This window comes from Pholcus phalangioides, unplaced genomic scaffold, assembly GCF_987345545.1.
Source record: "Pholcus phalangioides strain wild (caught in Gottingen) unplaced genomic scaffold, Ppha-v1.0 ptg000001l_1, whole genome shotgun sequence".
NCBI classification, from domain to species: domain Eukaryota; kingdom Metazoa; phylum Arthropoda; class Arachnida; order Araneae; family Pholcidae; genus Pholcus; species Pholcus phalangioides.
In genome coordinates, this window is record NW_028301594.1 from 29,016,355 (window position 1) to 29,031,202 (window position 14,848).

At 38.1% G+C, this 14,848-nt stretch overlaps 1 protein-coding gene across 1 annotated transcript in view; it reads left to right on the plus strand.

Annotated features, from left to right (window-relative positions):
- The first annotated feature begins 7,066 nt into the window (after positions 1 to 7,066).
- LOC149090290 (forkhead box protein K1-like) overlaps positions 7,067 to 14,848 on the plus strand; it is a 52,903-nt gene continuing 45,121 nt past the window's right edge. The window contains exon 1 of the mRNA XM_089233855.1: positions 7,067 to 7,568. Within this exon, the coding sequence (XP_089089981.1) occupies positions 7,213 to 7,568 (356 nt within the window). The 5' untranslated portion in view covers positions 7,067 to 7,212. The remainder of the gene's footprint in view (positions 7,569 to 14,848) is intronic.

Below are 14,848 nucleotides of genomic sequence, written 5' to 3' on the forward strand. Positions count from 1 at the left end.
GTTACCAGACGTTTTCATTTGCGGGAACGTTTCGTCATTCTCTGTGCAGTTTTAAGTGGTCCAATTTTCACTAATACTTTTATGACGTATCCTCAAACTCAAGGTTGATTCGTAATTTATAGAATTAAGAGATTAAAATTTTAGTGCAATGAAGTTTTTAGATCTCGAGGCCAAAGAGAAACAGAAATACATAGCATTTTTGTTAGAAAACTATTACTGTTTTTAAGTATAGTGGCGCTATCTGTTATCGACAGAGGTGAACGAGTCGTTGCCAAAAGGCAGGAGAGTGCGTCCTCATTGTGAAGTTTTCAAATCTCTCGACATCTATTCTCAGATTAAAACTTGTGCTGCCATCTAAGGAATATAGAATCAACTATACATAACCATTTGAAGTTGATTTTATATTTCCTAGATAGCAGCAAAAGCTTCAGTGAACTGATATCATTGTCAGCACTGATATCATTGAACTTTTGTAGAAAAACTGGTGGCAGATGGCAGCACTACACAAAAGAAAAAACAAGCATTACAGAGAAACAAAAAACTTCACGTCAGGTTTCACTACACGTACACGCACATTCCTGCATGTACCGATTCGTTGGGGGGGGAGGGGGGTCCATGATGTTCTTAAGTCAGCCACCTCGTTGGGCAATTTGCCTGTTGTGGCGTTGTATTTGTATAAATAATGCACATCGGAAAGCGTGACTCATCTACTAACTTTTATGACTAGATCATATTAGTCATTTTTTGCTCCTACGCTTTATCAGCACCGATATCAGTGACTAACGGATGATTTTGAACAGCTAGATTGAAAAAGCATTTGCTAACTGGGAATTGAACTCAGACTCACACAACGTGCCCGGCGATATTGGAAAGGGGAAGATAATCACTGCTTTTATGGAAAAAAAAATCTCTTGAAAGCGAAACTAAAAAGTATTGGATATTTTTGAAATAAAAAAATCAATGTCTCCTTGAAAATAACGGAATTCAACAGTAAAATAAAGCAAAGCCATTTATGAAAAATCAGTTTCGATCTTGAACGATTTTGTTGTCCTTTTTTTTTCTGCCCCCCAGACGTGTGATTTGTTCCAGATGTTTTGCGGAGTAATTCAATTAGGAAGAGGTCGTTCTGGAATCTGGCAACGTTTATGTCAACAACATTTTATTTGCGGGAGCACGTTGTGATTTTTTTGGAGTGCATGCTGAAGCAGCGTGGTTGGTGTTACGCCCCTCTCGCTCTGCGTTTGTGCCTTACCCTTTATTTAATTTTTTACTAGTGTTTCCCTCTTTAAGTACAGTTTTCTTTATTTATTATATTCGTAGGAGTAATTTTATTTAATTTCCTGAAGTGAAGGATCAAGGCTCTTGGTTAGGGCTCTGCCCGTTTCCGGGGTCTAGTTTGACTCCTTCAAATGTGCAGCTATGGCTGTTCAAATAGATACACAGCCAGCGGGCAGTGCAGACAAAGTCTCGTCTACAAGTCATAATTGGAATACTCTATTATCTGATGAAGACATCTTGGACGGTTTTGGTGAGTCCCCTCGCATTTTGCTAACTTTCAAGTTTTCGGGTGCAGAAATTATTCCCAGATCCAGGCCTTTGTGCCTGAAAAAGGATATCTGCTCAAAAATCTCTGTTCCTAAACACATCTCGGAGATTCGATTCACACGCTCAAGTGAGCTGTTAATCTCTACGGAAAATATTCACACTGCGAAAGAGATAAAAAAAATAGATATGATTTTGAACATTCCCGTTAAATCGGTCCTTTTGAAGGATTCGATTACCTCCAAATTTTTGCTAAATATTCCGTGTGATATTGCAGTAGTGGAAATTGCGGAAGAACTGCAATCGGAGGGGTTACAGGTCATCGGTATTCGAAGATTTATAAAAGAAAGAATTCCTTTACAAACTGTTCTGGTAACGATTCTTGGTAGGAACATTCCGCTGGAAATAAAGTTATGGTTCTTGATATTTCGACCACGTAAATTTATTGAGCGTCCTAATCAATGCCTTCGCTGCTGGAGCTACTTTCACCGCTCAAAGTTTTGTAGAGTATCATCTCAGATCTGCAAACGATGCGGCCAAAATCATAACCATGAAACCTGCCAAAACCCTATCTCCTGCATTAACTGTAAGGCTTCCACTCATCTTGCCTCTGATCGTCAGTGCCCTGCTTATGTCTTGGAGTCAAAAGCATATCACTATAAAGCCGAACATCATGTTCCAATAAACATCGCTCGAGAAAGATGTAAAATGAATTCCTCTTCATATGCTGCTCGGACCAGCATTTCCATGTCATCTGACTTCAGTGCTCTCAAGGCTGAGATCAGTTCCCTGGTCCAAGCGGAAGTATCTGCCATCAAAGAAATTGTACTTAAAGATCTGAAAATAAGTCTTCAGGAATCGCTGAATGACTCTATTAGAGCGCTTATTCCCGAAATAGTCAATTCGGTTAACCTAGCGGTACATAAGGTGAATATAATACCGCCACTTAATTCGAATGTAAATATGGACACTTCTGGTCCTTCGACTGCTATCTTCAATCAACCTTTGCCCCCTGAGCATAATGATGATAGTGACTTTTCTCAAGATCCTGAATCGAATAAATTCTATACTTCTCCTGCGGAAAGGGTTAAACAAAGACGATTAGCTAAGAGACTGAAAAATGACTCGGCCTCAAATGTTGGAACCTAGTTTTTCACTTAATTTCGTTTTTGTCTCCCCCCCCTTTTTTTTCCCCTCTCGTTTAAAGTTTGTTCCTCGTTTGATCTTTTTTCCTTTCTCTCTGTTATCGAGTTTGATAATGGTTTTTCTTTACCTCATTTAGAGCTGACAAGAGTTCAGTATTCTTATTTTTGTGATCAAATCGAGCTTCGTTTGATTTTTTTTCCCCTCCCTTTCCTATTGTGTTTTTCTCGCTTGATATTTCCTTTTTCTCTCCCAAAAATAAGTGTTGTTTTTTTTGTTTTTTTTTTTCTGTGAATTTGATGCTTTTTCCCTCTCTTCAGTTCAATATATTTTTCTAGTTAATCCTTTCCAAAAAAAAAAAAATACTATGAATAATATGAATTTTAGAATTCTTCAATGGAATGTCCGAGGCATCAAGTCCAAGTCAACCTTTATCAGAAATTTTTGTTTAAACTATGATATGTTATGTTTACAGGAGACTTTTCTGGAACCGAAGGACCATTTTTTTCTTGCTGGTTTTCAGATTTTTAGAAATGATCGACTTCTCCCAGGTGGTGGTTTAGTGACCGCGGTAAATTCATCTCTTTCCTCATCTTTGATATGGAAAATTTCGGACCCCTTTTTTGAAATTATGATTGTTCAAGTTTTTCTAAATAATTTTTCTATGTATGTTGTAAATTTTTATCGTCCTCCAGGTGTTTTCAATATCGCTGCTATTGACAATATTTTCTCATACATCTCTGGGAATTTCATCATAATCGGAGATTCCAACAGTCATCATCCAAACTGGGGAGGACATATTGTATCTCCTGCAGGTACTATGTTATTTAATTGGTATCTTAATCATAACCTTTGTCTAGTTCCTCCATTTTGCCCCACCTTTTATAGCAAGGACTCACAATCTTATATCGACTTATGTTTCTGTAGTCCAGGTCTTTATAGATATATTATCTGGACTCCCTGTGAATCCTTATTCAATAGTGATCATTTGCCAATTAAAATTTCCGTCTCTTTGAATAAACAATTCATATCTCAGGAATTCCGTTACATTAAATGGTCAGCAGTAATGGCAGGTCTCTCTGTCATCCCCGCTACTAACGATTTCGACAGTATCTACAATCATGTTGTTTCCATTGTTAACTCAGCTAGGTACTCTGTGTACCGGAAGAAACAACCTTGGCTTAAGTTGGATAAAGAAGGGCGTATTGCTCTTATCGAAAAAAAACGGGCTTTCCGCTTATTTCGCCGTGTGCCCTCTCAGGCCAACTGGATTAAATATAAAAAATTAGCTTCGGTTTTTCGTCGCCACCTTCGCATTCTACGATTGAAGACTCTGGCTCAAGAACTTCATCCTTTTACTCAGCCCTCAGTTCTCTTTTCTGTCTTGCGTAGACACCGTTATATCGTGGCGAAAACTTGGGATGATTCCCGGCATATTTTCAAGATTGCTAATAATAGTTATGTCGAGCCTCTCGTACAGATCCAACTTTTAAAATTTTACCACTTCTCTTCACCTGGCCGATCTCAAACCGTTACTTTTTATGGTCCTCCTCGTGAGTTCCAGGCTCAGATGGATGCACCGTTCACTCCCACGGAAATTCGTAGAGCCATTTGTTCTGGTCGTTCAACTACCCCTGGTCCAGATGGTGTTCCTTTGAAGGTGTACAAACTCCTTCCAAATAAGGGGATTGAATTTCTGAATGCTTTTAATACCCTTTGGTCTTCATCGCTGGTGCCGCCGTCTTTTAAAGAAGGACGTATTATTTTTATTCCAAAGTCAGGAAAACCAACTACTGATCCGAAGAACTTTCGTCCTCTGACCCTTATAAACACTATTAGCAAAATCTTTGAGAGAATCATTCTTTTTAGGATCACCTGGATTGCATTACGATTTGAGCTCTTTCCAAAAAATTTTTATGGTTTTCGACCAAAAACTGGTGCTGAGATTTGCATGAAAGATATGGTGTCCTCTATTTCATATGCCCTCCAAAGGGGCTATACTAGCTACATTATTGCTCTAGATTTGAGAGCTGCTTATGACTCTGTGAGGCATGATTTGCTCATTGCCAAATTAGCCCGCTTGGGCTTTCATGGTAAATTTTTAACTTGGCTCTTTAATTATCTCTCGAACCGTAAACATGTCATTCATTGGAGGGGTTCCATATCTGGTGCCTTTGCTCCCAACTGCGGTCTTTTACAGGGTTCTACCCTCTCCCCAGTACTTTTCACTCTGTTCACATTAGATATAACCTCATATATTAATTCTGACATTAAGTTTTTTATGTATGCTGATGATATTTTCCTTCAGATGAATGCGTTAGATGGGAAGTATGCTGAGTTCAGATTGATGAACACCTTGCCTAACATTCTCAGATGGGCTGAAAATAGTGGATTGTGCATCTCTCTATCCAAATCTCGTTTTTCTATTTTTTCACGGAGACGACCTCCATACTTTCCTTCTTTCAACATTAATGGCGAATCCATTCCGTTTGATCCGTACTTGAAAGTTCTGGGTGTTCATCTGGATTGTACTCTCACCTGGAAAAAACAATTATCATCTCTGCGTTCTAAGGGCACTCTATATTTAAACATTTGTCGCTCCATCTCTCACTCATCAAGAAATATTCCTTGCAAGTTCCTCAAACCTGTGCTAATGAGCATCATTGGAGGTACCATTGGTTACGGAGCTGTGGCCTGGTTTAATGCAGCCAAATCTTCTCTCACCAAGATAAACACAATCTATAACTCCTCGATGAGATCTATCTTAGGCCTCCCTACGTCAACTCGCATAGATAAACTCAGAACCATTCTCGCCCTACCCTCCTTTCAGGATTCCATTCTCTTCAGGATTGGGTTATCTTGTATTTCTGCCACAGCCTCTCCCACGCAGGGTCACTCTAACCATATAGATTCGGGTTTTTGTCGCCTCTCGCCATCTTTGGCTAGGAAAATATCACAGTTCAATAATACCATTGGTTTTTCCCACAGGTCCATGCTGCGTCCAATTTATTCTTTTTGGCCGTGGATACCCTCAAATATCTATTTCATATCGGAGGGTCTTAACTTTCAAAAAACTAAGTCTACCATCCCTTATCAAACAATATTCCAAGAGTACATTGAGTCTCTGCCGCTGAATGCTCATGTAATTGCTACGGATGCGTCTAAATCATCTCAAGTGGTATGTGGAGCTTTCTGTTTGGTTACAAAAGTTATCAAGTCTTGGTTCATTAATAAAGACTCCTCAGTTTTCTCTGCGGAGGCCCTTGCTATTACTTTAGGTCTTAGATCCTTCATTCAATCGTCTAATTCTTCAATATTCATATTTACGGATTCCAAATCAGTCATCATGGCTCTCGACAATTTCTCTATTCATTCATCTACGGTGACTCACCTACTGTATGCTCAACTGGTTCATACTAGTTCTTTGGTTAACAGCATATCACTAATCTGGGTCCCAAGTCATTCGGGCATTGCCATTAATGAAACTATTGACAATCATGTTCGTACTGTAGCTTCTACTACTGTTGATCTTCTACCTTCTAGCCTTTATGTAGAGGACATTCGTTCTCTTTACTATCGCCACTTCAAGGAAAATATTCGCAATGCTCTTTTCTTATCTATTCCTGAGTTTAGCTCCTTCTATAACTGCTGCCAGAACTTCTCCCCTTTGTTTTCGAATAGAAGGTTGGAATGTTTATTTTACAAACTTATTTGCAATAGAGCTCCCTTGAACGAATACCTACATCGTATTAAGAAAATGGCTAACCCTCTCTGTCTACAATGCAAGATTCCTGAAACTTCCTCTCACTTTTTGTTTTCTTGTATTAGGTTCTCCCAGGTTCGGTTCTCAACTTTTAATTCTCTTTCTCCACCAGTTAGGTGTTGGTCCGAGTTCTGTTCAGGCAGACCTGAGAACATTATCTGTTGCTTTGAGAGGTTTGTTACCCTTAGTCAACGTTTTTCTTGAGTTTTTATTTCTTTTTTTTTTCTCTCCCCCTCTTTCTTTCTCTCGTTTGGTTTTTTGTCGTTTTCTACCTTGGTTGTTTGGTTTCATTTTTTGTTACCACACACTCATCCAGGGACTCCATGTCATCATATCATTTTAAAGCGGCTTAGCATCGTCCCCTAAGCCTGAAGACTTCTTCTCCATCTCATATAACATCTCCATCTGCGTTTGTTTCGTCTGGTTTGTGTTTTTTTTTTTCTTTTTTTCATACCCTTCTGAAGAAGAAGGAAGAATGGAAATTGCTGAAATTTCTATGTGTTCTGTGATTGTTGAAAGCTCTTTCGTTAGTACATTTTTATAACATATTCTATTGCTCTTGTGGAAGTTTCTTTCTCTAACAGGGGATGGCCCGAAGGCATAAAGCCCTGTATAATTGAAGAAGAAGAAGAAGGGAGCACGTTGTGTGTATACTTTTTTCTTCCGTGAAAAAAAAAGCGGGTTGTGTTTTTTTGCGGCCATTTTGTGCCAACAGCATTTTCCCTTCGTATCGAGAGGTTTAAATCGTAAACATAACGGTAATCATGTCCAACGTGCACACGAGCGACAACGATGCCTGGGCGCTGTTATCCCTGAAATCAGCACCGTCGAGTCCTTCGAAAGTCGTGTGGAGCCCCGAACCTCAAGGAGCTGCGATCGCCAGGCTCGAGGGTCGCGAGTTCGAGTACATGATCCGGCAAAACAGAGTGACGATCGGTCGCAACAGCAGTCGCGGTGAAGTTGACGTTAACATGGGACATTCCAGCTTCATCTCCCGCAGACATTTGGAGATTTCTTTCGAAAACCCGAACTTCTACATGGTGTGCAACGGCAAGAACGGTGTGTTTGTTGACGGTGTGTTCCAGAGGAAAGGAGCTCCGCCTTTACAGCTGCCAAAAACGTGAGTTTGTTAATTAGTTGAATGATATCCGATATCTAATCAATGCCGTTCAAATTGAACGAACTAATCAATTCGCGAGCAGTTGGGGGGGGGGGGGGAAGAAGAGAGATCGAAACTGGTGCCACTGGGGGGCCCCTCCGAATTTACCCTTCAACAACTACTTGTACATTCAGGGTTCCCAGCTAACTGGAAAGCTAGGGGTGAAAAATGTGACTAGGGAAAAATGTCAAATATTTGGCCAAAGGGAAATATGCAAATATTCGATAGAATTCTGCGAAGGGCGAAAAAAACCTTGAAAAACAAAAATTCGGAAGGTTAAGATTCAAATTATGAATACAAACACAACAGCAAGTGAATTGCTATTTGGGGGGTGGCTGAGAAAAAATGCCCATAAAGAAATGCGGATGTTAAATAAATACAGTCGGTGCTGCTTATTATAATTGTGGATAATGTTATTCGAGTATTGTTATCATTTTTGCGAAGGACAGAACTCATTAATATTATAACATGGGTAAAATTTTATTTTCAGTGATCAGGACTTTGAACCGAAAAAAATAACATTATCCAAAGTTTTTTTTTTTGTGCTAAACCGAACTTATTTTTCGGCCCTGTAAGTTATCATTATCACTCTGCAAGACTATGTAGGAGGTCTTATTGACAAAATCTCTGTACTTAATGTTGTAATTAGTCCCGGTCCATAGCATTTGCCGTGATCCATATATGTGTGGAGCCACTTTTGCAATGGCCTTCCAAGAGTGAAGAAAAATTTATTGACAAAAATGCCTTTCACTCCAGTTTTTGATTGGTTTCTTTCAGTTGACCAGATTCATGCCAGAGTGGTGTGATGGTTAGATGCTCATCTCCCATCATGAAGGTTGCTGTCACAGTCCTGGGTTCAAACCCGAGGGAGGATATAGGTATGATATTTTCCCTAACGAGCTTGAGGTAACCACTGATAGACAGCGCCTTCATTTCTAATCCATGTCATTAATAGCAGTAAGTTGCATTATAGCAATATGGCCAGAGTTGGTGTTTGGTGAAGTAGTTGACTAGATTCAAATTTCTTTTTCAGGCAGACCTTCTCTAGGGATCTGTGAAACGTATTGTACATTATAAAAAGCATCGTGATTCGTAATACAAATTAGATAGTTTCATTTGAACACCTCACAATGGCTGGAATAAAAAAAGGGGTGATTGAACCTATATTTTGCAACCACTTATTTGGAAAGAAAAACAGTTGGCCCATTTTACCAATGTCTGTTAATCAGTGTTTAAGCTAGATAAAAAATTCCTTTCGTGAAAATGAGGGGAAAAGCTTTAGCAAAATGCTACAATGCTAATGATTGATGGTTGGATGTCTGCTGGTTTCATACCTCCTGTACATATTTTTGTGAAAGTGGCTACCACTTCTTTTGTATTCTAAGATTTTCTTTTGCATTTTGCAAAAAATGTGACCGTGACATAAACCCTGCTGTTAATAATACATTTTTTTCCAATTAAAACGGGATATATGTTCACTGTACGGCTAACTGGATTTTTTTTGGATATGGTTATCATAATCAAAAACCCTGAGTCCCGATATGATTGCATTAAGCTTCGTGGATTGTACTAAAATACAGCAACCCAAAATAAGAGCAATTATCACAAAATAAAACTACTATAAACTAATGATTATGATAGAATAAAATACACTACCTTTAAAAACTATGGTCATCCTATGGTCCACCTAAGTATAGATAGTTTCTCTAGATAATTTCTGTATATTAATCCCCATTATAAACGTTGTATTTCTTTTTATGCTGTGGATATGTATATGGAGCCGGGCGTTTTTATTTGGTGTACGGCAAAACAAGATTTTACGCCACTTCCGTGTGTTCATTGTGAGAGCATATGCATATTAGTGGCTAGTGTATGTTCAAGAATTGATAAATTAGGACTCTGGTTAGCATCCATTCTAGTAGAGTCGGACGGTGCGAAGGTTGATGGTTTGAATCCCACTCGTAACTATTTCCTCCCCCCCCCCCCTTTTACTTTCGTCTTAGATTTTTGTTGGATGATTACTGATTTATTTTTTGTATATTCAAAGCTGATATTACGCTTATAGTCATCCTTGGAGGTTTGTTTCGGCGTGAGCCTTCATGACAATTGATTCATTTTTAATTACTTATATTTTGTGGAGAAGGGTCATGATGCGCCTGCTGGTTGGGGGTGTCGGATCAGCAAGTGGAGCATGTCCACTGGCCCAGCACGGGCCGTCATACAGAAATTAAAGCAAAATTGCATTTTACAAATTGTTGCACTATGACAGCTGTTTGTGGTTTTTTAAAAATTTTCCTGATCCACATTACAACTACCACAGTGAAAATCACTGAATCTTTTCGAAATTACCATCAATTTCAAGAAAAAGTTTTTTCCGATCACGTGAACTGATGAATGCTTCTCCCCAACACAAAATAATAATGATTATAAAACAAGGAAGAGAAAAAAAACTATAATTTTCTGTTATTTGTGCTGTAAGTATAATCATATACAACCTCGATGGAAAAAGAAAATCGTCCTTTCTCTCCCCCCTTTTTGTTATCAGACTTTGAATAGAAGTTGACTCCACCCCACTGGCAGTCGATTGACTGGACGGGCCAATACATGTTATCAGCAGAAGAGAACTTATAATGGTATCTTGGCTCAGGGTTGCCGATATGAGACGGTTTTAAAAACCTGAGATATCTCAAGATTGCCGAAATAAAGCAGATCAAGTTAGACGAGATGTCTCTGGATTGTAGCTGTAAGGGTTAATCAAATGTGCAATACATCGTATAAACATGAGGTGGCACAAAAGATCTGTCAAGGAGTTTTGCTTCTCCCCCACCCTCTTCTAGTGTTGCAAAACACATTAATGTAAGAGATCAGAAAATTTTGCTTAAATACACTTCATTTTAGCATTGATAAAACTGAGATTCTATTTGCGAGGTTATCGCCAAATTGGTCATTTCTGATTGAGCCTAGTTTCTATCCACTTGACTGACAACCCAAATTCTTCTTGTTTATCAAACATCTTCGACGTTATAAATTGAAGATGGCCACCAAAAAAAAAAAAAAAAAAAACCACAACATTCAGATACCCTTAAAATGAACACAAATAGCCCAAAATACACACAAAAAAGTTAACAACAAAATTCAATAAGTGCTGAATGTTAATTGTCCACCAACCATTTTTGTCCTGTTTGAAACAATTTTAAATACATATTTTGGGTAAGAAACCAGCTTTCTTCCGCTCGCATGAGATCGACTTCTGTTAGAAACCGAAACGTTTCTTTAGCAGAGTATATGATCCCTATATCCTGGGGGGAAGGCCCCCTAGGTTGGGATCTTTAGAGGGTCACCTTTATAGTGAATTTATGGCATAACAACACGAAAAATGATTAGATTTGTTTCAGAACCTAGGGCTCTGGCCCTGTCAGCCCTATCTTTGGGGGAAGGGTATGGGTTAGAGCAGTCTAGCCAAAATTTGGGTCCATTTTTCAGACCCTTCACAAAAATCTGTATCTGAAAAGTGGACCCTTCACAAAATACGAATTAATGAAACCTAAATTTAACATTTAATTTTCTTTGTGATTAAATTAACTGAATAATTTCGCTTCCCACAAAATTAATGTCTCTTTTCACAAAAATAAGACCCTATTAAAATAATCTGGATAGACCCCTGGATTAGAGATTATTCATCCATAAAAAAAGAAAAATAATTAATGTGGCAAGGTATCAATAATGCAAGAGGTATAAGATACTGATAACAAAAAAAGAATTTAAAATGATGCTAAACAGATAAGAATGTTGGCTTGAAAAACAGAAAATTTGTGGAAAGAGCCAAAGTGTCTAGGTAAACTCTTGGCAGTGGGGGAAAGAAAAACACTTGATGATTTGATCAAGCTCTGGGATAAATCTAATTTGGGGTTATAGCCTACTGCATACCACCGCTGTGGTGGTCGAGTGGTCATAGTGACGGACTTGCATCGTTGGATCCCGGTTCGAATCCCTCTGTCGTCGCAGTGGTGGGTGGCTGAAGTTGGTTTCCTGTGGTTCCTAACTTCGAGGCACAAATGTGAGCCGATCTCCCCATTAAAAAGTCTTGCCACAGAGAGTAACAGGCCTACAATGATACAACTATTCAATCATTACACTTTACTCATACTTAGAAAAAACTGATGGCAGCACTGCACGTAACAAGCATTACACGGAAACAAACTTCACATCAGGTTTCACTACATGTACGTGCACATTCCAACATGCCCCAAAGCAAAATGTGCAGAAATCTGCGACGTACGTCGCAGAACAATTTGGAAGAATTTTAAGAAAAAAGTAAAAAAAAACCACTATTACATGTATGGGGGTTTTTACTGCAGAACATTTCCAGTCAGCTGAGGGCTCGTCACAGAACAGTGCTAAACATTCTGCTTTAGGGCCAACATATACCAATTTGTTAGAGGTTCTGCAGAGGAATATGGATGAGGTATATGTATGGTTTACTTGTAGCCTACAGCATACCCAAAACAATTTTTGTCAACCAGGGCTTGAAAGATCGAGCAATAATCTAAGGATCAATCAGATATTTTAGGATACAGGTGTATTTCATTTTACATGATAGATGTTTTACATTAGCTGGGGAAAATTTTAGGGGAAATTTTTCATGGGGAAAATTTTAGGCTCTAGTACAAATTTTTCAGTCGCCATGCCAACCTGGCTCCTGGGATTTATTAAGCTCTGTTGTCAACAGCTGTAACTTGAATAATTGAATAATGAAAGAAGCTAGTCCCAGTGGTTCTTAAACCTTTGTCACTCGCAGCTCCCCAGAACAGTTTTGTTCATATTTTTACTTGTAAAATAAGCACAAATAGGTATGCCAATCTATATTTACACTTTTTTGTGACATCCTTGACAAAGGCTGGCCACACACACACTTTGAGAAACACTGGGCTAGTCCATTACATCAACACAATAGAAACATATGCAAACATAAACAAGGGCCCCTCTACTTATTGTGAATGGACACAATCGAATACCAAGTCCCCTTTCTGTCATTGAAGCAAAACAAATTTAAACTGCTCAACTTGCTAGCAAATATAGTGTTCATCTTTTTTCTATGTTAAAAGATAGTCATGATGAAAATATCTTGTGAAATCAGAAAATTTGGTGTCATTCGGGTATTTAAATTTAGCAATCGAAACTTTAGGTGCCAATACTGATTTTCTAGTCACCATGGTAACCTGGTGTCTGGGATTTGTGAAGCCCTATTATTTAAATGGGCTTTTTAAACTAACTTCCAGTATTCAATTCTGGTGATTTTGGTTACACCGTATACTCTAGTCTGATATGTGCCGGATAAACAAGAATCGATTGTATTTTATAGTCTGTTTTTGGAATTGCTTGCTTTCATTTACACAGTATTGATTGATATTTTATATCACGATTTAAAAATTATATTCAGTAAATTTTCAATATGTGTTCTCAACACTGTTAGGTGACTATTTTTTTATAACCAGACCCGTCGGCGCCATTCACTAGGGTTACTGGTGGAACAATAAGATTGCTATGTTTAAAAGCTTGTCAAAGAGGATGGTGTTAGCGACATATCACTGTTTTTGCATACAAACTTGGCAACAAAAAGATAAAAAATATAGGCTATTAGGAATTAACTTTATTTTTGTATTGACTGACCATCGGATCTGCACGTAAAAATACATGTGAAAAAATCCTTTCCAAAACAGTCCTGAGCATAAAAACACAAGGCAGAATTTCTGCTCCTAAACGGCTCTAAATGTATTTTACCAATTTTCCTTTCTCTCTTAATGCCTTCATTAAAACATGACAGCGATGGCACAGTATACGCCTCTCTTCCTTTCTTCACGCAAACACTCCCAAAGAGATTAAGCCCCATGATACTGTGAGAGAGAAGTGCCATTAGAATTGTGGTTGCCACATTGTGTCTATGGTCAACTTGAAAAGTCAATCATCCTTTGTGATGTATAACATGTTTTAAATGACACAATCAAAATCTTGAAAAAAAAAATATTTATCTTCAGTTGTTTGCAAATCCAGGTGATTTTGAGGAGAAAAAAGATGTTTTCTCCCTCTATATTTTCTTTTTTTTTCATTACAAATATCACCTAGATTTCTAGAAAGTCTCGTTTTTGAGCTTAATTAGACATTCTTATGTATATCCATTATACTTGAATGTACAGAATGTTTTTTTTTTGTTTTTGAGAATCAAAATCTGACACTATATCATATCAACCACAGTATAAATGAATGTCAACTACTGCAGTTGTAATATTCTAGCCTTTTGAAAGTACTCCACTGCCATCAGAGCAAATAATTTTCAAAATTTCTAGCACCAGGTGTTGGTGACCAGTGATAATAAAAAAGAATATCACTTTTACCAGTGATTATCAATACGAAATGGTGATTATGCATAAAGATGATAAATAGGTCCCATTGTTGTGAAAATTTTTCTTATTTAGATAACTGTACTTGTGAGCCTGAGTTTTAACTGGATATATAATGAACTCTGATTTAACAAATTTTCTTGAACATGCCTGAAATAACTCTTATAATTAACTCCTATTTGACAAATTTTGCAATTGAACCTCTACCATTATACCCTGATATGGGATAGCATGCATAATCACTAGTAAAAGTGATAAATTTCCAGTACTTTTCATATTTGCCTGCTACACCTTGGGATTATGTATAGGCCTAATCACCGGTAAAAGTGAAATTTTTTTATCATTTATAAAATTTTCCAATGTCGCTTGGATGTTATGTGTAATCACCGGTAAAAAATGAAAATGTAGAGAAATTTATCAAACATACCCAAACGATTAGTGGTTATGCAAAAGCACCGTAATATATGCAAAGGAGTACTTAAACGGGGGGGGGGGGAATAAACAGGCTATAGCCCAGGACAGAAAGTTTAGGGGGGTAGTAAATTTAAGAATTGAGTGATCAAGGAAATAAGATTGAAATGTTAGAAGCAAGCAGACCAGGTGAGCAACAGAAAGAAAGACCTGGAGAGTATGCAAGCATGTGAAAGACTAAAAGAGGGACCAGGTCAGTGAGTGACTATAAGAGTGACCCAGAGAGTGTACTTGTGAGTGTTCAGTGCAAAAGCATGTGAGAAACCAAAAGAGTATCCTCAAAAACGAGGGACTAGGTCAGTGTGTGGACAGAAATGCACCTCCCCCTCACAAGGGTGGGACTGACTGGAATTGTCCGGGGCGATTCTTACC